Here is a 19,671-nt window from a genome sequence, read left to right as displayed (position 1 = left end):
ATTTAAACACGCGTTTACGATTTAAATCAAAACGCGATTCAAATCAATATAAATGTTTATTTTGTAACGCATAGGTGACTATTCATTGTTATTAAAAAGACTTAAATTCGATCATGTTGTGATATTTAGAAATATAAATTTGTTTGGTGCGAGTGAGGTTTTATTTAATCTCTGACCAAGGGAAACGTTTCATTTTTTCAAAGAAATGTTTGTTAAAAAATAAAGTGATACTGTACAGTAGTTCCATGGGATTCAATCACAGACCATGTGACATGGGAGTCAGGAAACTAACACACAGCGCCACCAGATTTGATAATGCTATAAAAACGCTATAAAATAATGTGACTAGGCACAGAACAAGTTTACAGCACAGTACAATAATAAATGCTGACCATGACTTTAGAAGCATAAATTACCTTACACTCAATTTAAACACAAGCTGTCTTTAGCCCTCTAAGCTGGTTCATACAGAAATGTAGAGATCCAGGCTCAGAACACACAGCTTCATTAGCGAATACATATGCAGGACAACTAGAGAAGACGTTTTACAGAGGATGGATTTTTAGAAACATCCCATCAGTGACATCACTGAAGTCAACTCCTACTGTGGGTAACTGTCGTGTGGATAGTTTCACAAGAATCAGACAAAGGTTTAAGCATCGCTTGTTCTAGATAGAACTGCAAAAAAAAACAACAACCCATAATGTACTTCTTTGCGGCTCTGTTTGCCCAAATCATATATTCACAACGTTAAATTAGAAAATAATATTACGTAACCAAAATCCGCAATATGGAAACAGAACCTGTGTAATTGTTGACAGATGATGTTCTCGTAACATTTTTACAAGACAAACTACAACATTTAAAAAATGACTTTTATGTACTTGATATCTCTAATCAATCCACGGCGATATAGTTAAAGCAGTCCCCGCACAAAACGAAACTAAAACGCCCTGGGCATACCGTTTCGCGCTTCTTATCAGTTGCTCAAAAGTAATTTGACCGTATGAAATGCATAATATAAACCTAGAAACATATACAGTACGTGAGCAGTACTTACGTAGTATCGGTGTCAAGACATACCTCTCAAATACTGTAAATCAAGTTAAAAATATCTCAAGACCGATTCTGGTCATAATGAAACCATGTTTCGTGTATGTTTTCTTTAAAGTACTGAGACCAGCCATATACTGTATGTTTATGTTCCAAAATTAATATCGTTTATGGCCTTCACACGCGTTGCAGTATGCTCCTATTCTTTTTATGCTCAGGCACTAAGATTTCCCTTCAGTGGTAAAATTCCATATAAATATTCAATACTTAAACGGGCACAGTTAAGACATTAAATATACATATACATACTGTATACAGTACAGTTTGCATACGGTAATATGTTTATGTTCCTAAATCAATCTCTTTTATGAGCATGTGTAAGGCATGGTGAATCGATTCTCAAAAATTACTGTACTTTGCATGATTGGAAAAAAATGCGTGATTGCAAAATGCTGTGGTGTTACTTTTACAAAGACGGTCAATGAAAAAAAGAATGTGGACCAGGGCAATACTTTGAGTTTACAGCTTGTCCAAGGTCATTTATTATTAATACTATTAGAAATATCTTCGTTAAAGACTTTGATGGCTACAGCTCAAACATGAGAGGTTGAGCTTTATTAGCTCCACCTTGCGGAAATTCCGGATACTATTATTTTGCTAGCGGTATTTACCGGTAACTTGCGGTATTTAACGGTAACTTGCGGTAGACTGTGTACAGCGTACCGGAAAATAATGCGGTATCGCCCGCGCATTTTGAATGGCTGCATCTGTATAATGTTTTATTTGATTAATTAGAAAGTTAGAATGTCTGATCTGGAGGGCTTGTTGCGATATGACAACGTATCGTAATGGAATGTAGTGTGGTGCTAGCTACACGTGGTCATGCAGGTTAGCATGCGAGCATTATTTTTTTATTTTATTTTTATTACATATTCATGTGGCGATATTATATATTATTTTTGTAAATATTAGAGTTGTGTGCCAAATGTATCACAGTAATGCATAATAATGCATTTAATGCATTATTTAATAATTTAATAATGCATAATAATGCATTACACGGTGTTTAACCACATGTTATATAACCACATGTTATACATGTTATATTTTGCTACGCAGGATAGAGAGAGACATTTAGCGTGTGTAACCCCAACGTGCTTTATGTTCTGTAAAGTATGTCGTCCATTTTGTTATAATTTTTTTCTTCGTTAATATTTTAGGTGTGTCGGTTTTATTACCCAAATGTTAACGTAAACCAATCAATCAATCAATCAATCAATTTCCCTACGGGATTAATAAAGTATTATCTCTAAATTATATTATATAATTACATTTATATATGTAATCTATTACTTTTAAATATTATATATCATTCTTTATTTTATATATATTCTAGATATTATTCTGTTATTTTTTATAATATGATTATAAGATGATTTCTCAGACGCATTGTGGACGCAAAGTGGGATAGAGAGAGACATTTAGCGTGTGTAACCCCAACGTGCTTTATGTTCTGTAAGGAAATAAAATCGCAGACCTCTACCTGGTGCCCCTGGGTGTTCATTCGACAACGCAGAGGAAGCCGTCCGCTACATTAACATGATATTATAAAATTCTAAGGTAATTTTGTACCCCAGGTATTTGTTCACTTTTACAATTGAAACAAAAAAATGTAGCATTGGAAAAACTTGTCTGTTATCTTCATCGAACATGTGGGCAACACATGCATCACATGTAAACTTGAAATAAAATAACATTTCCTTTCTGATAAGGCTGAAAAGGCCTGAAAAGATATACTGTACTCTGAATGAGCTCTGCACTTTCCAAACTATCCCACTATATCCCAGCTATAGCTTGGTTCTGAATATTCTTGGATATTCAATGTTGACATAAAAAGAAAGAGTACAACTGTCTTATTTTGTTGATCAAGCAAAAATAATAGTGGGTTTGCAAACACAGAATTTCTTGTTTCAGAAAAAAACATCTTGGACAAAATTCTGTACTTTACTGATTCAATCTCTTGACCTGCCCTCTTGGAGAAAAACATAATTTCTGACTTGGACTGTTTGCAATCACATGGTTGAAAAAAGTCAGAATGCCAATTTAGTAGGAGAGAGATAAGGAGCCAGTGAGTTAACCAATGAAATGAGCTGGGTTTTTATTTTTAAGGTACAACATCACAAGTTGTTGGCTGAGATGTTATCAGGTATAGTTCTGATACCCACCCTACAGGTATCTCATTGGTGGATCTCCCTTTGAGTGAAGGATAGTGACCTTGCACCTTAGGAATAAAACAGACTATAGACCTGGTGGAGCCCATGTGTGCTATATATCATTACAGCTTTGATACAGTTAGGCTTTGATACACTTGTATGATATTTCATATCAGACAGGCCTATTAGCACATTTCTGTGCTTCCACAGAGGGGCACCAAACTGCTTAGTCAAAGCATACAAAGATTATTGGAAATCTTTAATAACACTTGTGTTATTAATATTACTAAGTGCTTTGGCCCTGTAGGTTGCATCTGGTTGCTTAAAATGGCTTTGAGTTCCTTAGTTGTAATTCTATGATGCAGAGTAATAATCAGATCCAATGACTCCCACAAGATGGCCTCCTTATCGTAACAGATCCACCACTATGTTTACCAGTTGGGAACGGGCAGTGTGGGTTGAAAGCTTCCTTTGGCTTTCTCCAAGCTTAAAAATATCCAGATGTATGAAAAAGAGTAAAAAAAGACTTGTCAGACTGTATTACCTTCTTCCATTGCTCAGAAATCCATGTTTTGTGCTCATTACCTGATTTGCATCTGAGCGTCTAAATTTCAGCTTGCAACAACCGCTTCTCTTTCCTGATGCCGTTTGCCTTTTTTTTGGTATATGCTGTCATGATTTTTGACACTGTTCCCCTTGACACATTAAATAATTTTGCTGTTTATATGATTGACAAGCTTGCATTTCGGGCCCCAACTATTTGACTATTTTCAAATTTTCTTAGAGCTTTTGTTTTGCTTCAGAAACTTACCTATTTAAATGTTGAATTTAAAATGTCTTTTATAAAAGTTGAAATGTATTGGTAAGTAGCACTGAAATCAAATACGAAACACAAAAAAATCACTTTTTAATCGTGATTCAGTTACTTCAAAATATGAGTCCTGGTTTGCAAGGTGTTTATATTATTACATATGCATGTATTATGTCCATTTATGTGACCATCTGTCTACAGACAGTAGTATTTTTATGATAAACAGTCTATCAGCGACACAAAGGTAAAAAGAGGGTCAATGCTTCAAAACTTTATCATTGTCTAGCCAGTCACTGGACAGGATAATATGCGAAACAGATCCAAGCAAACGCTTATTTTTTTTATTTCACCTTGTCTGCCAGAGATCACCTTCAGTATTGTTGTATCATTCTATCCTCACATGTATTTGTTACAGTAATGGTATTTTCTTGAAGGTCAAATTCCTAATCTCTCCACATCTACTGTACATAAATAACTACTCACTTCTTTCTCACACTTTGTGCTTGCTCTTGCCAGAGACAGACTTTACCTTCCATTCAAAATTCTTCCAGTTTATTGGGCCTGTGCAGTTTCCACAGCAGTCAGTGCCGCCACTTGTCTTCCACTTTAAACATGTCGCAATGTGACTTCAACTACTGCACACTCCACGGAAAGCATTCAGAGCCATACTGCAACCCCTGTGATGCCTGCTCTTTTCGTGTAGCTCTTTCTTATCACATCACACCTCCCCAGAGTCCTGGAACAATCAAGCCCCTTCCTTTCCACATTCCCCATTTACTCTGCCCTCTCCTTCCTTCTTTGTTCCCCTCTGCCACATCTATTTGTCTGATGTCCAGCCCAATTACTATTTTTCCCTGCCTATCTCTGGTGCTTCAAAACTCCCCTTTCTCCAATCCTTCTCTCCTGCTGACCCTGTAGGAGCACAACTGGATGCTGATACTCACTACGCCACATGGCTGCTTGCACACTGCATCGGTCAAACCACATACAAGCGGGTGTCTAATTGGTGTCTTGTCTCTCCCCCAATTCCTATCTTTTGGGTGAAAACTATTAGACTTCCTGTCCTTATGGAACTTTGCTTTAATGATATGAATTGGACCAAGGCATTGAACAAAAACAAGCATTCATTTTAAGAGCAAAGTGTGTTGAAGCAATTACATTATGTTCCATTGTGTGCATTTCAGGTCAGTTATATGGGCTTCTGGTTGGGTATAGGACTTAGAGCTTAGAGACCTCTTACCGATATCCACATGCTGGAGCACAGGCCTAATTTAATGGGAGTTTTGTAAAGACAGAATCTGCATTGAGATATTTGGGATGCTGTAGTCAGTATTTTATTGTCTTAATGGTCTCCAGAAAGGCCTCTGTGACATCATTGTCACACGTGTTGCCTATTGCATTGCTACCCTGAGGAAGGAGAGTTCCTCCCCTTCCACCTGAATCCTCTGATGACATTGCACCCATTCATCTGGATAAAAAGGATGGCAGAGAAGTGACAGAATTCATAGCAGAACATCATTTTAGTTCCACAGTGACCAATTGTCTTAGGATATATGTTGGATATATTGTTCTCTAATTGTTTTTAGTTTCAGTTCTTATTCCACATATATTTAGGTCCCATTTCTTCCTAGACTGAGCCTTTCATGGGAAAAAAGTATATACTTGATTGAGATCACTCATGACAAAAAAAGTGTTAGAGAAAAGGACTAAATTCTTTAGTGTGCTGATGAATTTTGTGCATTGGGGGATAAATGGTACTGTGAATTACTTCAAAAGAACTGAAAACTCAAGTCATTTTAAGTCACCCTCATATTCCTGTGTTAGTCAAGAACTTTTATTTCCATCTCCAGCCCTACATCCATTTTCCTACCCGCTGATCCAGTACAGGGTGCTTAATTCAGAATTTGTCAAATTCTGTGATACTGTTAATTAATTTAGTTACCGGTCTCAGAAACTGGGACTGCAGTTCCCCTTTAATTTATTATCACTCACTTTAAGACTATGTACAAAGATTAAAGACTGTGTAGTGGCCTCTAGTGGCAGGCAGAGGGGCAGCTCTTTCTTTAGCTGGCCAGCCACAGTCTCCAACAAGGACACTTTCACTGATAGATGATGTCCACTGAGAGCTAATGACAAATGCTAAGTATGCATACAGGGTATTTTCACCTTAGCATTAGAAGGAACATACAGTATATGTCTGAAAGTGTGAAAGGGAGCAGGCTGTACTGAATGAGTTGAATCAAAGGTGCTGAACTAATGATTTCTTTTTGTAAGGAAAGTTAACCATTTCCTTAAGGGAATACATTAAATGAATAGTGTTTGTTAAAGTTGCAAAATATTGTATCACTACTGCGCATCTTGATGATGCTAGTGATGGAATGAACCACGAATACATACGTATCATGCTCTTCATGTGGCACATCCAGGCAAAGACTTTCATAATTCTCCACCTTCAGACTAGCACCACCATCAAGCAACTACCATGTATGCATGCACAAATACAGTGTAAAACAAAAACAGGTAACACAAAGCCATTCCAGTGCCAAGAGAATCTGACAGTAATAGTAAATGCAACTATAAATTAGGAGGATTCATAGTTATTAATTAGAATATTTTAAATCATACTCAGCAGTCAGACATCACTGTCATTAAGTGCAGTGGAGCAGCACCAGCAGACAACACTAAAATAGTGTTTCTGTTCAGTTTCTCAGCAGGCTGAAATTGCATACAGATGAAATTGGTTTTCATAGCATTTGTATTGATGGGATTCAGAAATTTCTGTTTAATACATGTTAAACTGTGCTTCATTAATACTTCTACAAAATACTGTTTATACTTAGTTATAACACCTTTACTCTTTATTCTGTGTTAATTTTGTGTTTTCTGTGCCTGGAAGCAAGCCACTAAATATTATCCTGAATTAATTTGTTAAAAGGAAACCTCAAAGAACCGGAAATGGAGTGCAAGAACATACAGAGGTGTATGCTGTTGGGTTTGCTATTTTATTCTTCAGAAATGTATTCCAAACCACAAACCCGTATGAGTGTATACTTCAATTGTGTCAATTTTATTAAAAATGTTATACAATATATAAAAGTATGATGTGCAAACTCTGTAGTGCTTTAAATTAGAATTAAGATTATTATGTTATTTATAACATTATATGTTTTTTTTCCACCAACATATACTGGGAAAAAAAACGTATTTCAACACTGGTTTTCAACATTACCAAGGAGATTATCTCAATTACCAGCATCTCTGGTAAATGTGCATGGTTCATATGGAAACATTTTTTAAACAATGAATCAAATGTCATCTATATAAAATATGACATAGCATCATGAAGAATAATAATTCACATTTATCGCACTTTTTAACCATTACATTTAAAAATGCAACATGCAGCAGAACACATTTGCTGTGGGCACCTTTACTTCTTAAACACCAACAGATTCATACTAGAGGAACATTAGATGTGTCCATTAGTTAGACATTTATTTTGAAGAGTGAAAGCAAGAAGAGCCTTAAGTATTAAATATACTATATTAAATTATTTAAAAAATGTAAGATTAGATGGTGACACAGTGGTCAGCTTTGCTGCCTCGCAGTACTGGGGCCATAGGTTCAATTTCAGACACAGGGTGCTATCTGTGTGGAGTTTGTATGTTTTCCCCATGTTTGAATGAGTTTTCTCTAGGTGCGTCTCTCTTCTCTGGTAGGTTAATTGGTTTCAAGGAAAACTGGCCCTGGTGTGAGTGTCTGTTTGTACAGTATGTGCGTGTGCTCTCTGATCGACTGGCATTCCATCCAGTGTGTATCCTGCCTTGCACCTGTTGCTTGCTGGGATAGGCTCTGGCTCCGCAGCAACCCTGAATGAGAAGAAGAGGTTAGAAAATGGATGGATTAACAGTAATAATATGATTATTTATGTATTACACACCAACTTGTTCTAATATTTACATTTTTATAGAAATCCAACTGTTTTAATCTAAAACTCCATCATATCAGAGATTCTGTATTAATTACAGTAGGTTGACATACGGACCACCTACTATATGTTTCCTGTTGCTACAAATTTGGCTTGTTAAACTATTTTCTATTTTTTCCTCTCGACATCTGATGTGACAGAGTAAACTTTTGTAGGAATCATTATAACAGCCATATAAATAGTACAAATAGTTAAAAAATACATACCACAAGAACCACAAGGGAAATGCCTTTAGAGAGAACTTCACTGAAATGGAGAACAGATAGTACATACGTACTGCTGAAATGGGACTCACAGCAATAGCTGAGTTATCAGAAGGGAAGGCTCGTTCTGGCCAGTGAATTACATTTCCTGCAAAACTTGTATCATTGTTTTTACACCTTTTGTCTTTTATTATTAAAGCCTGTCTCTTATTTCTTCAAAACACACCCTTAGTACATTACATATTTTTTATAAACTGGTGCACAATTGTGGTACCAACTGGAAATATATTGCAATTCAACTAAAAGTAATAATCAAAATAACATTGGATTTTTTTATTAATATCCATTAATTTCCACTCAAAGACAATTTAATAAAGCATATTTAAGTTAGTATTTTAGTGTAATCTTTATTTTTAAATATTTCCTTATTTACAGTGTGAGGGATGTATTGACATTTATGTTTATTCTTCTCAGTATTCCCTCATCACATTTTTGGCACGTTTTATTTGACACTAAAATCAGTATCAATATTACGTATTCCTTTACACTCAATACTCGTTTCACTATATTTCACATTTTCAGATTGGGGAATAAAAAACATCATTGGATACTACAGCAGTCTTACTACTGCTTCCTTATTTTTTTTCTCACACTGTACGCTCCTGGAGTTTCAAAAGTTTCAAAAATGCTTACAATATCTTTTCATGGTTGTGTTACCATCATAGGCTTTCTTGAGGGTTTCATCTTGTGAAAAAAGGTTTCTGACCGGGAAGTCTTCCCTACCAACCAGCTTCTCAAACGTGACGCTTTACCATTTCCTTTCACAAGTTTAGTTTTGATGTAATACTGAAGCCAGCAGCACACTCTCAAAGAGTTCTCAGTAGGGAAGAAATAATCTTGGAGTTTCACATAATCCACAAGTCTTCCCTTTTATTCTGGTTTTTGCTATATTCTCTGCTTTTCCTTCTGTACTTATCATTTTTTTCTCTTGATTCAGGCCATTAGTGTTGATTCCTGCAATGTTTCTTATAGAATCGTAAATCAGTACTATACCTATAACAACAAGGATATAACAAGGATCTTACTTATAATGACTTAATCTTAGGGTCACTTTAATACATTTTGAAACTTCAAGATAAGTAAACAAGTGCTATTCTTCAAACCATACTATACAGAAGAAAAGTTCACCTACATTTTCCAATAGCAGTCTTTTCCACCAACACAATTCTATGGAAATCTCAAGTTTAAACACTGGTGTAAAGTTGTATGTTTTCCAAATCCACCAAATTCACTTAGTGTTCACCCTGTAAAAGCAGGTGCTGCTGGTAAAACTGAAAGAAATGTCAGAACAACACAGTGTCAGAAAGTACAAACAAAGGTTGGCCTGACAAAGAAATATGTACTTGCGCAAGCATTCTGCATGAGAAATGGACCTGTGAGGAAGATAAAAAAGCTTTGGAAATGTAATTTGTAATATCTCATATGCATGCAATACAATTACTCTTGGATTTTTGTTTTTGTAGTGTTGGGGTTACAATTTGTATTGCAGATTTAAATTTTGTCAGTAACCTGATTTTTATAAATATACATTTGCAGTGCTAGCACGTTTTACACACAGTATGAATTACCTTTTATAAAAAAATCATAACTACACTACACAACTATTAATAATAGAATAACAAATATCAGAACTTTAAATTCATTATTAAAATATACAGTATTTGTATTCCAATTAGTAGATTAAAAACTTCATAGTTACCCTCATACTGTGTTTTGTTCATATTTAATCTGAATTAATATAATATACTCTATTTTAGTCTTAATTTCGTGCACAACATTAATATGTCACATTTAATTGAAACTCTTACAATATATTTGTGTACAAAAGCCTAATTTATCATCAATATTCACTGTGTCATAAGTAAAATGCGCCCCTGCAAATCTGCAGAGGAAATGGTCTTGTTTAACTTTTTTACTTTATTTTCTTAAATAAGAATTTGTTGAAAATATTTGTTTAAACCTGCCCAATATGTTATCTTAGTAATTCCTCATTTTTGTTTGCATGTATTCCAGAGGTAAATCACTCCTGAATAGTTGCTCTACTACAAATCAATGCTAATCTCAGTGTTCCCCAAAGATAAATTGCACCCCATCTCTGTCCCTCGTGACGAAGAGCACAAATTACAGTATCGAGGTACTGCAACTGCCACATACTCTGTTTTGACCTCAGGTCAAACATACAGAATTGGTTACTACAATTCTACATCAGATACAAACTGCACTGTAACATCTAAATAACATACTTTCCAACAGCTGTTAGGAAGACTAACATAACATTATTCATTACCAAAAACAGATCACTTGTGTAAACAGAATCTGTAACTGGCTTAGAAGAATTCAAATTGATCCAAAAAAATGCAATCCACTTGATGTTTTTCTTAATGTTATGATTACATGAAGCAAAAAAAAACAGTGCAGATTATGTGATTCATTGATATTATGTAACTGTCCCAACTTTACATACCTGTTACAATATCCTTTGCAACTGTTAAAAGGTATGAATGTTAATAAATCATAAGCAGTTTTCTTTAATTAGTTTTATGACACAGAATATGTTTCCTAATCTTACCTGCAACAGGAAAGGAACATTATGTTACTCAATATAAGAAATTATAGAAATGGAAAAAAATAAAGAGCTTTATTTTTGGTTCAGGTTTTATATTTTATTTTATTATATTTTATTTTACTGTATATCTATAACCTAATAACTGATTGAACTCATGTATAGTCTGCATAAAACATTAACACACTTTTAATGACAGTTTCAATAGATTTTTCTTCACGGTTTTTAGTTTAATCCTCATAATGGGTCATAACAAAGTTATAATTAAGGCCATGAAAGCCTGCAAATAATATACCAAGATCAAAAGTATTTTGTACTTACTGTAAAGTGACCTTTTAAAGTGAGGCCACAGAAGTTCTTATCTCCAAAAACTCCTGAATTGCTACATGGTCTGTTTATTTTAAAATTGTATATTCTTCTCAAATGGAAAATGCTCCCCTTAACTCAAATGATGAATACAAAAACATTCCATACGGATTCCTTTCAGCTGACATGCATTTTCTAAGCATCAAATTTAAGGTTTCATGGAGTACAGCAGCAATGGACAATGTCTTTACAATATTGCAAGTAAAAAGTATAAGCAGATAGACACATTTAAGTTTTCCCAACATGTTGGACAAAATGTTGACCCAAAAGTAAATCTTTTTTCTTGATAAATTGAATTCTTAACATTTTACTACAGCAAAACTTAGCAATTTGCGAACAGCTTTCATTGTGAAGTTTGTAATCAGACTTTAAACTGTGGCTTCCTTTCATTATGGTCTGCATTCCTTAGGAGTGAGAATGTTTAAAACACTAAGGATAACAGAGCCACATAATATCATATAAACATGTAGGTCTGTATTATAGCAGACATTATCGTTTCTATAATGATATACCTTGAATATCATTTTTAAGCCCTTCTCATCATGAGAGCAAATACACAGATGCACATACTCACATTGCACTGTTCCCACACTCTTCCATCCGATTTACAGTCTACAGATTCTTTCGATGTATCTCCATTCTCATATCCGTCCTTTTGCTGCTTGACCCCACAGCTGTGCTTTCTCTTCCCAAGACTGTCAGGAACTCACCTGGTCCCTGTTTTGAAATCACAGTTGGAAAGGTAGTTTTACACCTTGGACTCTGTATCCAGTAGTATTATATAATTTACCTCCTGTGTACAGCATTATGTAAGGTGCAATAAAACAAGTAATGTTAAATACAAATATCCTGACATCTTGGGTGAAAATCATTTTTAGAATCAATTGTGTAAAATTGCATGTTCTAATTCAATTTTTCTTTGAAGGAATAGTTAATGCAAGTCAAACCCTTGACATTCTCAAGCAAAAATCAATAAACTCTGCAACAAATCTTAAATGCTGCGAAACCAAACAGAAAATTAACTATTAAAGGTTTTGAACTGATCCAGAAATGGATCTACACAAAACATTTTTGTTTGATTATTGTAGTTTGTCAGAAATTCTGAATAGGAAAGATGAATTATAGTCTTTTGCCCAGATCATAATGAAAATCTTAACTGATAAAAACAAATCTGCTTTTTTACCAGATTGAGAACCACACTTTCATTTACAAAGGGTAGGAAGTTTGATTGCTAAATTGTTTTACATCTATTTTGTTAGAAGATAGCTGGTACAAGATTTACAATGATTCTAACTGAAACTGGATTGTATGTATTTAAAAAAAAACTAATCATGAAAAACAATGCGTTCCATTTTCAGTTGTAAGCACTACATGTAAAGCATGAAAAAATAATATGCTATAGGTTTGACAGTAGTCTTCTGTTTTCATACAGAAAACATGTTTATTTAGCAAATAAAAATGCATTTCATGCTAGACAATTGTATTTTATGTTAGAACAACACAAAACAGGAAAATTGTCAGCACCACATTAACATTTTAACTAAGAATGACATGACATCATTTAAAAAACATTTCTTCTTATGGCATTTGGTTAAAATGCATTGGACAAAATAAAAATTAGCAGTAAACACATACCAAAACAATACCAAATGTATTCCAGTTTTGTTCAAGTTCTCTATTCTCTCTGAACATAGCTAAGTGTTTTTTTTTAGTTTTGACCAAAGTATTAAGTTTTTTAAGGATTGACAAGATAAAGAAAAAAATTCAGTCAGAATAAAGCAGATTACTTCAAAACTCTGCTGATTCCATATGTATAAAACGTGCATTTCTGAGTAGATTTTTATATCATTTAAATTCACCTCAGATACAGAAATGGTTCCTTAAATAGGTAACTGCTCAGACTAGGCTGCACAAAAGCAGTTCTCTTAGCAGAGCGGTGGCACTGTGGTTAAGGCTCTGCGCTTGTGGCTGGAACGTTGCTGGTTCAAATCCTGCAGCTGGCAGAGGAATCCTACTCTATTGGGCCCCTGAGCAAGGCCCTTAACCCCAACTGCTCCAGGGGCACTGTACAATGGCTGACCCTGTGCTCTAACCCCAAGCTTCTCTCTCCCTGTCTGTGTCTCATGGAGAGCAAGCTGGGGTATGCAAAAAGATGAATTCCTAATGCAAGAAGTTGTATAGGGCTAATAAAGTGATGTTATGTTATGTTAATACACTCCTAAAAGTCTGTGAATATGTCAGACTGTGTGCAAACAAAACTAAAGCTGTGTTATTAAATAGTATATAAAAATTAAACTGCTAAACCGCGATAACCAATATAATTGATTTGCACAGGTATCCACAAAACCAAGCCATTCCTTCTATGGGCATCAAAATACAGAAAACACACATTCACAATTTTAATTGCATTACAAGTAGGAACCATGCTTTCTATGAAAAATAAAATACAAAATAAAAATGAATCATACAATTGTTTTTAAACTATAACTTTTGAAACGTAAAAAAATATATTTAGCTTATATAATATTTATACTGTACAGTGGTAATTTACAGTTAAGATTTATTATCTATGAATACTACGCATAGTTTATACTGCTGGAATGGGCTCAGTTTGCTAGACACAGATACAGATTATTTCCAACTGAAGGTCCTGCCAATGAGTTCGAAGAATTTTCGGTTAGGTTCATGGAAAAAATTGTACAGCTTGTCAAGTATCTGGGGGGCTACATGAGGATGTGCCCTTCCTTTTGAATCATGTAAACACCTTTCTCTGCCATGATCCCTCAGGCAGTAAAAGCCCTTTGTTTTGTTGAAATAAAAATTTGACGCATTGATTTGAGGTGAGAGGTTTAAAAACTTCTCAACTTTTTTCATTTCTGGAAAAGGGTCCTTGATTAACTGATCTCCATCTACCACATGAATGTGGTCAAGAGGAAAGTACTTCAACCAGTTCTGCATGTGCAGGTAATAAAGACTTCTGTTTAAAGCTTTGTACTCCAAATTAATTTCCCCATTCTTAATGAGAACTGACTCAATGGATTGATATTGCTTGTGCTTTTGAAGACGATTATAAAAAACTTGCGTATAGTCTGACAGGACTCTCTCTGTTGGGTCTCTTAGTATTAGAAGAAGCTTGATATCAGGATTCATGTGATGAATTCTCTCTGGCACTTTACTGGAAGTGAAATAGGCAGGGGTTTTCTCAACTGTGATCTGATGAGGGAAAGAGAAAGGCATTTGGCTGACATACCACTGAAATCCCTTTTCAAAGTTGTCCTCCCAGTCAAAGAAGTGAACCTCATTTTCTGCTGCTGTGATGTCAGGATGGAGGCTGAGCATTTCAATTAAGGCCCTTGTACCCCCTTTCCTTACTCCAATGATTACGGTTTGAGGCAGTTGTTGGTTAGTTCCATTAGAATGAACAGGCAGCTCTGAGTCACTGTGGTGTGAGGAAGCCCCATGTACCACATTTTCTAAAACCTGTTTAGCAACACCAGCATCTTTGCTTTCAGTGGGTCTGGAAGGAACGGAAGGTGGCTGTACCACAAGTAAAAACAATCCAAACAGGAAAGCCGCCATCAGAGAGGTCCTCAACCTGGTCAAATTCAGCCTGGCGGAAGGAACAAAACTTTATCCCACATTGAAAAGAAGCCGGTGAACTTCAGATCCTTGAAAATGCTGGAATTTCTCTCAAATACGGTAGTCACTGAAAAATAATGGAGACAAGTGTCATGACAAATATTTAAAGATTTTCAATCATGTTTAAAAACTGTTCACTCTGACATTTGATAGATGGGAGATTTGTTTGAAGAAATGTATATTGTATTACTAATCTTAGGTCCTTCTGATGTGAAATTTAATTTACATCTAATTTAACTTCCACCTTCCAAATCGTGTCGCAGAAATCACAAATATAACTCAAACTTATAGATTTTATGGTCATGGTCTATGTTTATTAGACCATAATGTATTTTTTTAAAGATTACTAACACAGAAAAGTAAAACCACAACTGTGCATCAGGGAACCATCATGATTATAGGCAGTTCATGTTTTTAATCTTGAAAGCATGTTTTAATGTTTTAAAGAAAAACAAAAAACACTTCGCATGCAACATGGATACACCTAACAGATGGCCAAGCCCAGATAAACCAAATATCCCATTTTATGATTTGGCATCATCCATTTTTTCCATTTTATTACCACTTCATCCAATTCCAGGTCATGGTCCAGAGCCTATCCCAGGAAGCATTGGGCATAAAGCAGCATACACCCTAGACATGATGCCAGGCACACATAGACATAAACACGCACACACTCACACCAGAGCCAATTTTTAACAGAAGAAAATTAACCTACCAGTTTGTCTTTGGAGTGTGGGGGGAAACAGAGCATCTGGAGGAAACCCACAGACAACACCCCAGGAACTGAACCCAAGGCCCCAGCACTACAAGGCAGCAATGCTAACCACTGCGCCACCTTGTCACCCTCATTTGGCACCAGACAAGGTAATTTCCATTGTGGTAATTATTCAGTATTTCTGTTGTTGCAAATGCAAAGGAATGAACTCTCTGCTTAAAATTTTATGTAAGAGGACCTGGGCTCGTAATTCATATGTTGGTATAATCACCGTTCAAAGTCATCTTTAGCAAATGAGCACTTCAGCTGCACGTTGTTCTTGAATGTTCAATAATATTATAACCACAGCGTGATTCAGACATGGACCTCCCACACACATTTTTACTTTTCACTTTTTTTTCTCAACAAAATTAAAAACACGTTTTATTTTGAATTATGAGCCAGAAAGTGACAGGGGGTACATACAGGGGTAGTTTCCTTTAGTTTTAAAGATTTAGGGACAAAAACACTTTAGGGACAAAAAAACACTTAGACTTGAATCTCAGAGACAACCTATCACAATTCTGATTAGCAGCCTAATTAAAGTAATGTTTTTTTATCGTTTTAAAGGATAATTTAATGTATTGTTTTGCACAGAAAGCGTCACGTGCTATCTAGTTTCACTGCACTATAAAAATTCACAACTTCGAATTTCCTCACGTAAAAAACGCGAACGTTCATAAATTTAACACCAACGTAACATTTAATTGCTGCAGTTCCAGCTGCTGCAAAACAGCGATGCTACTCATTATCCAATGCTTACTGCCTCAGTCAGATGTCTCAGTGCCTAACATTTCATATTGCTAGGTTATGGTATTTATTATAACAAAGTTTCAAACACTAGCTTTCTGCTTCTGAATTGTAATTAACAGTAATCCAAAGAGATGCACTGATTCTGTAGCATTTGTCGAAATCTTATGCCTGCGAAAGGCGAAAATACCAGAGCCGGCATGTACTGTACATCCAAACAAATTGATTTATTTTGTTTGAATTCTCCCCATTTGGAAAGCAAACGTAATGAGGAAAAATCCTCGAAGGCACTAGTTCACATGAGGCTTGTTCACTGTACATTTTAACTGTACATTTAACATTGTTATCAAATTTTAGAATCCAGTTATATAGCGGCATCTGCTTAAAACAATGCTTTCTGTAACATTTAGAAATTAATGCGTGAAATGGCTTTGTCATCTCTTAAGAAGGCTTAAAATTGGGAACGTGGTTCGAAAAACGGTTTTAAAAGATGTTCAATCGGTGATTCAACATTGCGAATTACACTTGAAGAGTAAAACGTCAGGGGTATTATTTTACCGCTTGTTATCCATCAACAGTTTTATATATAGCAAAATAAATCGTGAATAATTTAAATTGCGCGAAACCCTTTGCTTGTTCTTTATCCCGGATACGAACGTTTGCAACTCTACAAGGTACGTATCAATCTGAATAAAGCAGTTTTAAGTTAATTAGAATCGACATGCAGCGTTTTGTAGCTTTGGTTTACAGAAGTGTAAAGAAGTCTAGCCTAAAACGCGTGTGCAATACAATACAATTTAATGAAGCGCAAATTACGTATCTCTGCATACGATCTAAACATCCGATTTTAACACATACGTTATATAACTGCACGTCCGTACAGTTGTTGCTTTCAATCGTATTTCATCACGGATTGATTTCTTCTTCGTTCATTTTTCTCTCATGTTAACATCCCCGATAATAGTATCATACCTATGACCGGCGTTTCTCTTAGTTAAATGATTATGGTCAACTGAAATCTTAATGAAAGAAATATGCATCGTTCGTTTTTATAAAAGTTTGTTTAGAGCCCGTCTGATTTAGTAACTATACACTAACTCAAGTGATTCACAGACGCACACAACGTCAAACAAGACAGCAGGAACACCGTCTTGTACAAACATACAGTATTTGCAGATGTTTACAAATACAATGACACCTTATGCTGACAAGTACAAAGGATATGTATATATTGTTGGCAAGAAAACGATCACATTTTGGTGATAATGTTAATACTTGAGCTATGGGAACTTAATATTTAAACACAGTAAATCTACTTAACTTTTTTTTTCCAAGCGCACAGCATGGTTTAATAAAATATATTTAGCATAGGTACAAACCCCTCCCCCAACTTCAGCACACAACACAATTACTGTAATATGTATCTCTTTTAATGTACAAATAAGTTTTCGTCTTCTTTATGCTACATAACATAACAGTAATTGGTTCGGTATTGCGTTTAAGGACTTGACTATTTCGGTGGCTGAACCACATTTTATTCTTTCCTCCCTTATCGAACTTTACATTTTAGGTGATTATTTCGCAGTGTTACATAAGCATTAAGTTAGAAGTTAGTATACATGTTAAATGCGAGGCAGACATTGTTATTTCAGTTACAACGGAAAACCACGGTTGCCTGTTTTCGTTTTACATTTCTAAACCACAGGGAAAAGAAAAGCAGATGATCTGTTCTTACCGTCTAGCAGTTGCTACAGAATGTCCTTCTGAAGCAAAAAGAAGTCCTGGGTGGTTTTGTGCACTCTGTTTTGATCAGTGACACTTAAAGTCAAGACAGGGTTTCGCCACTTCTTTCTTTCGGAGTACACAAGAACTGTTCAAATGGTAATAACCTCCCGGAAATCTCGGCAGCAACTGAGCCTATTTTTACACTACCTTGACCAGCAAACTACACAAGTGAAGTTGTAAATGGCTTATGATTCCTACTAGTCTTATTCTCCAGTTTAAGTATCACACGCCCAGGACGCTAACACTGCCCCTCCTTCCGTGACTCACTTTAGCGTAATTCTTAGAACAAAAAGGTAGGGATCCAGCGAAATTTACAGTAATTTCAGAGTTGTAAACCTTCACGGAAGTTACGATCTATGATCATAGCGTTTTTTTTAACCTTGCTACTTTCAGTTTATTAGCCCCACGTTTAATACTTATTAATTAGGGTAAATTAATAAATGTGCTTCTATCTTAAACGGAATACTTTATATCGTCTGAAAATAAAAGTGGCTTTTTAAAAAAATATATATTTATTTTATTTTTATTTTTATCTTTATTACATGATAAATAGCAGTGCAACCTTGTTTTGGATTCTTCTGGGGGGTAAAAATAGCAATCGGACCTATGGACAGCACAATTTCAAATGAAGTACCCATCCATAAAAAGAGTGAGAAAAGTAAAACAAATAATTATTTAAGTGTACTTACTGTAGTCTGACTTCAGTTACATGTAAGGAAACAATAATTAAAACTAATATAGGGGATCTGCTATAGGGAAATCATAAGGTTTATAAAATCATAAGGATTATCCAACACTTATTTGTCTTAAAAAGGTAGGTATTGCTTAACTACATTAACTTGCTAGTTGTTTGAATTAGGCAGCAATAGTAACAAACAAGAGAATACAATATGGTATGTTTAGATTTACAGAGGGCTTTTGTTAAAGTTTCTCATGAAACATTAATTTTCAAATTGCAGGCAGGAGACATTCAGGGGAATGTACAGAGAGTACAAATAATGGGTAGCCTTACACCCCATTTTTAACTGGACAGTCTGTATTTAAGACATAAGATGGGTGGCAATTATATATTCTGTATGTTGTGTTTCAGGGAAAAATAAACTTGTTTTCGACAGATGACTGATGTTCCTGAAGCAAAATATACATGGTATAAACATATAACTGGTTCTGCTATGTAATGCAGCATTAAATACTTGCAGTGATGACAGCCTTTCCACTGATCCATCGTGTACAGTATATACTCTGCTATGCAAAGCTGTTATTAAAATGGTGGACGTTTCACAAGTGTATTCCTGCTCTTTAATGAGAACTTTCCAAAAGTATTTACATTTTGTAAGACACTGCAGTACCTGCCAGTGGTCAAGTAATGTGTAATACTGCATTTCAGATTTGTGGAGGATACTTTTCATTGCTCCTGGTGGTAAAAGTGAAATTTCTCAGAATGTTCAGACAAAAAAAACCCCACAAAGAATACTGTACATTG

General features: G+C 35.2%; 1 protein-coding gene across 1 annotated transcript; it reads right to left on the bottom strand.

The window, feature by feature from the left end:
- Positions 1–12,678: 12,678 nt before the first annotated feature.
- hs3st1 (heparan sulfate (glucosamine) 3-O-sulfotransferase 1) lies at positions 12,679–18,434 on the bottom strand. The gene is made up of 2 exons (XM_088922732.1): positions 18,139–18,434; positions 12,679–14,963 (listed from the first exon to the last, which is right to left on the bottom strand). The coding sequence occupies exon 2, from the start codon at positions 14,834–14,836 to the stop codon at positions 13,889–13,891; it is 948 nt and encodes a 315-aa protein (XP_088778858.1). The 5' UTR covers positions 14,837–14,963; positions 18,139–18,434; the 3' UTR covers positions 12,679–13,888.
- Between the last annotated feature and the right edge of the window lie 1,237 nt (positions 18,435–19,671).

This window comes from Atractosteus spatula, chromosome 1, assembly GCF_055471065.1.
Source record: "Atractosteus spatula isolate fAtrSpa1 chromosome 1, fAtrSpa1.hap1, whole genome shotgun sequence".
Taxonomy (NCBI): domain Eukaryota; kingdom Metazoa; phylum Chordata; class Actinopteri; order Semionotiformes; family Lepisosteidae; genus Atractosteus; species Atractosteus spatula.
Note: the sequence above shows the minus strand (reverse complement) of the source record. Positions and strands in the feature narration are given on the sequence as shown.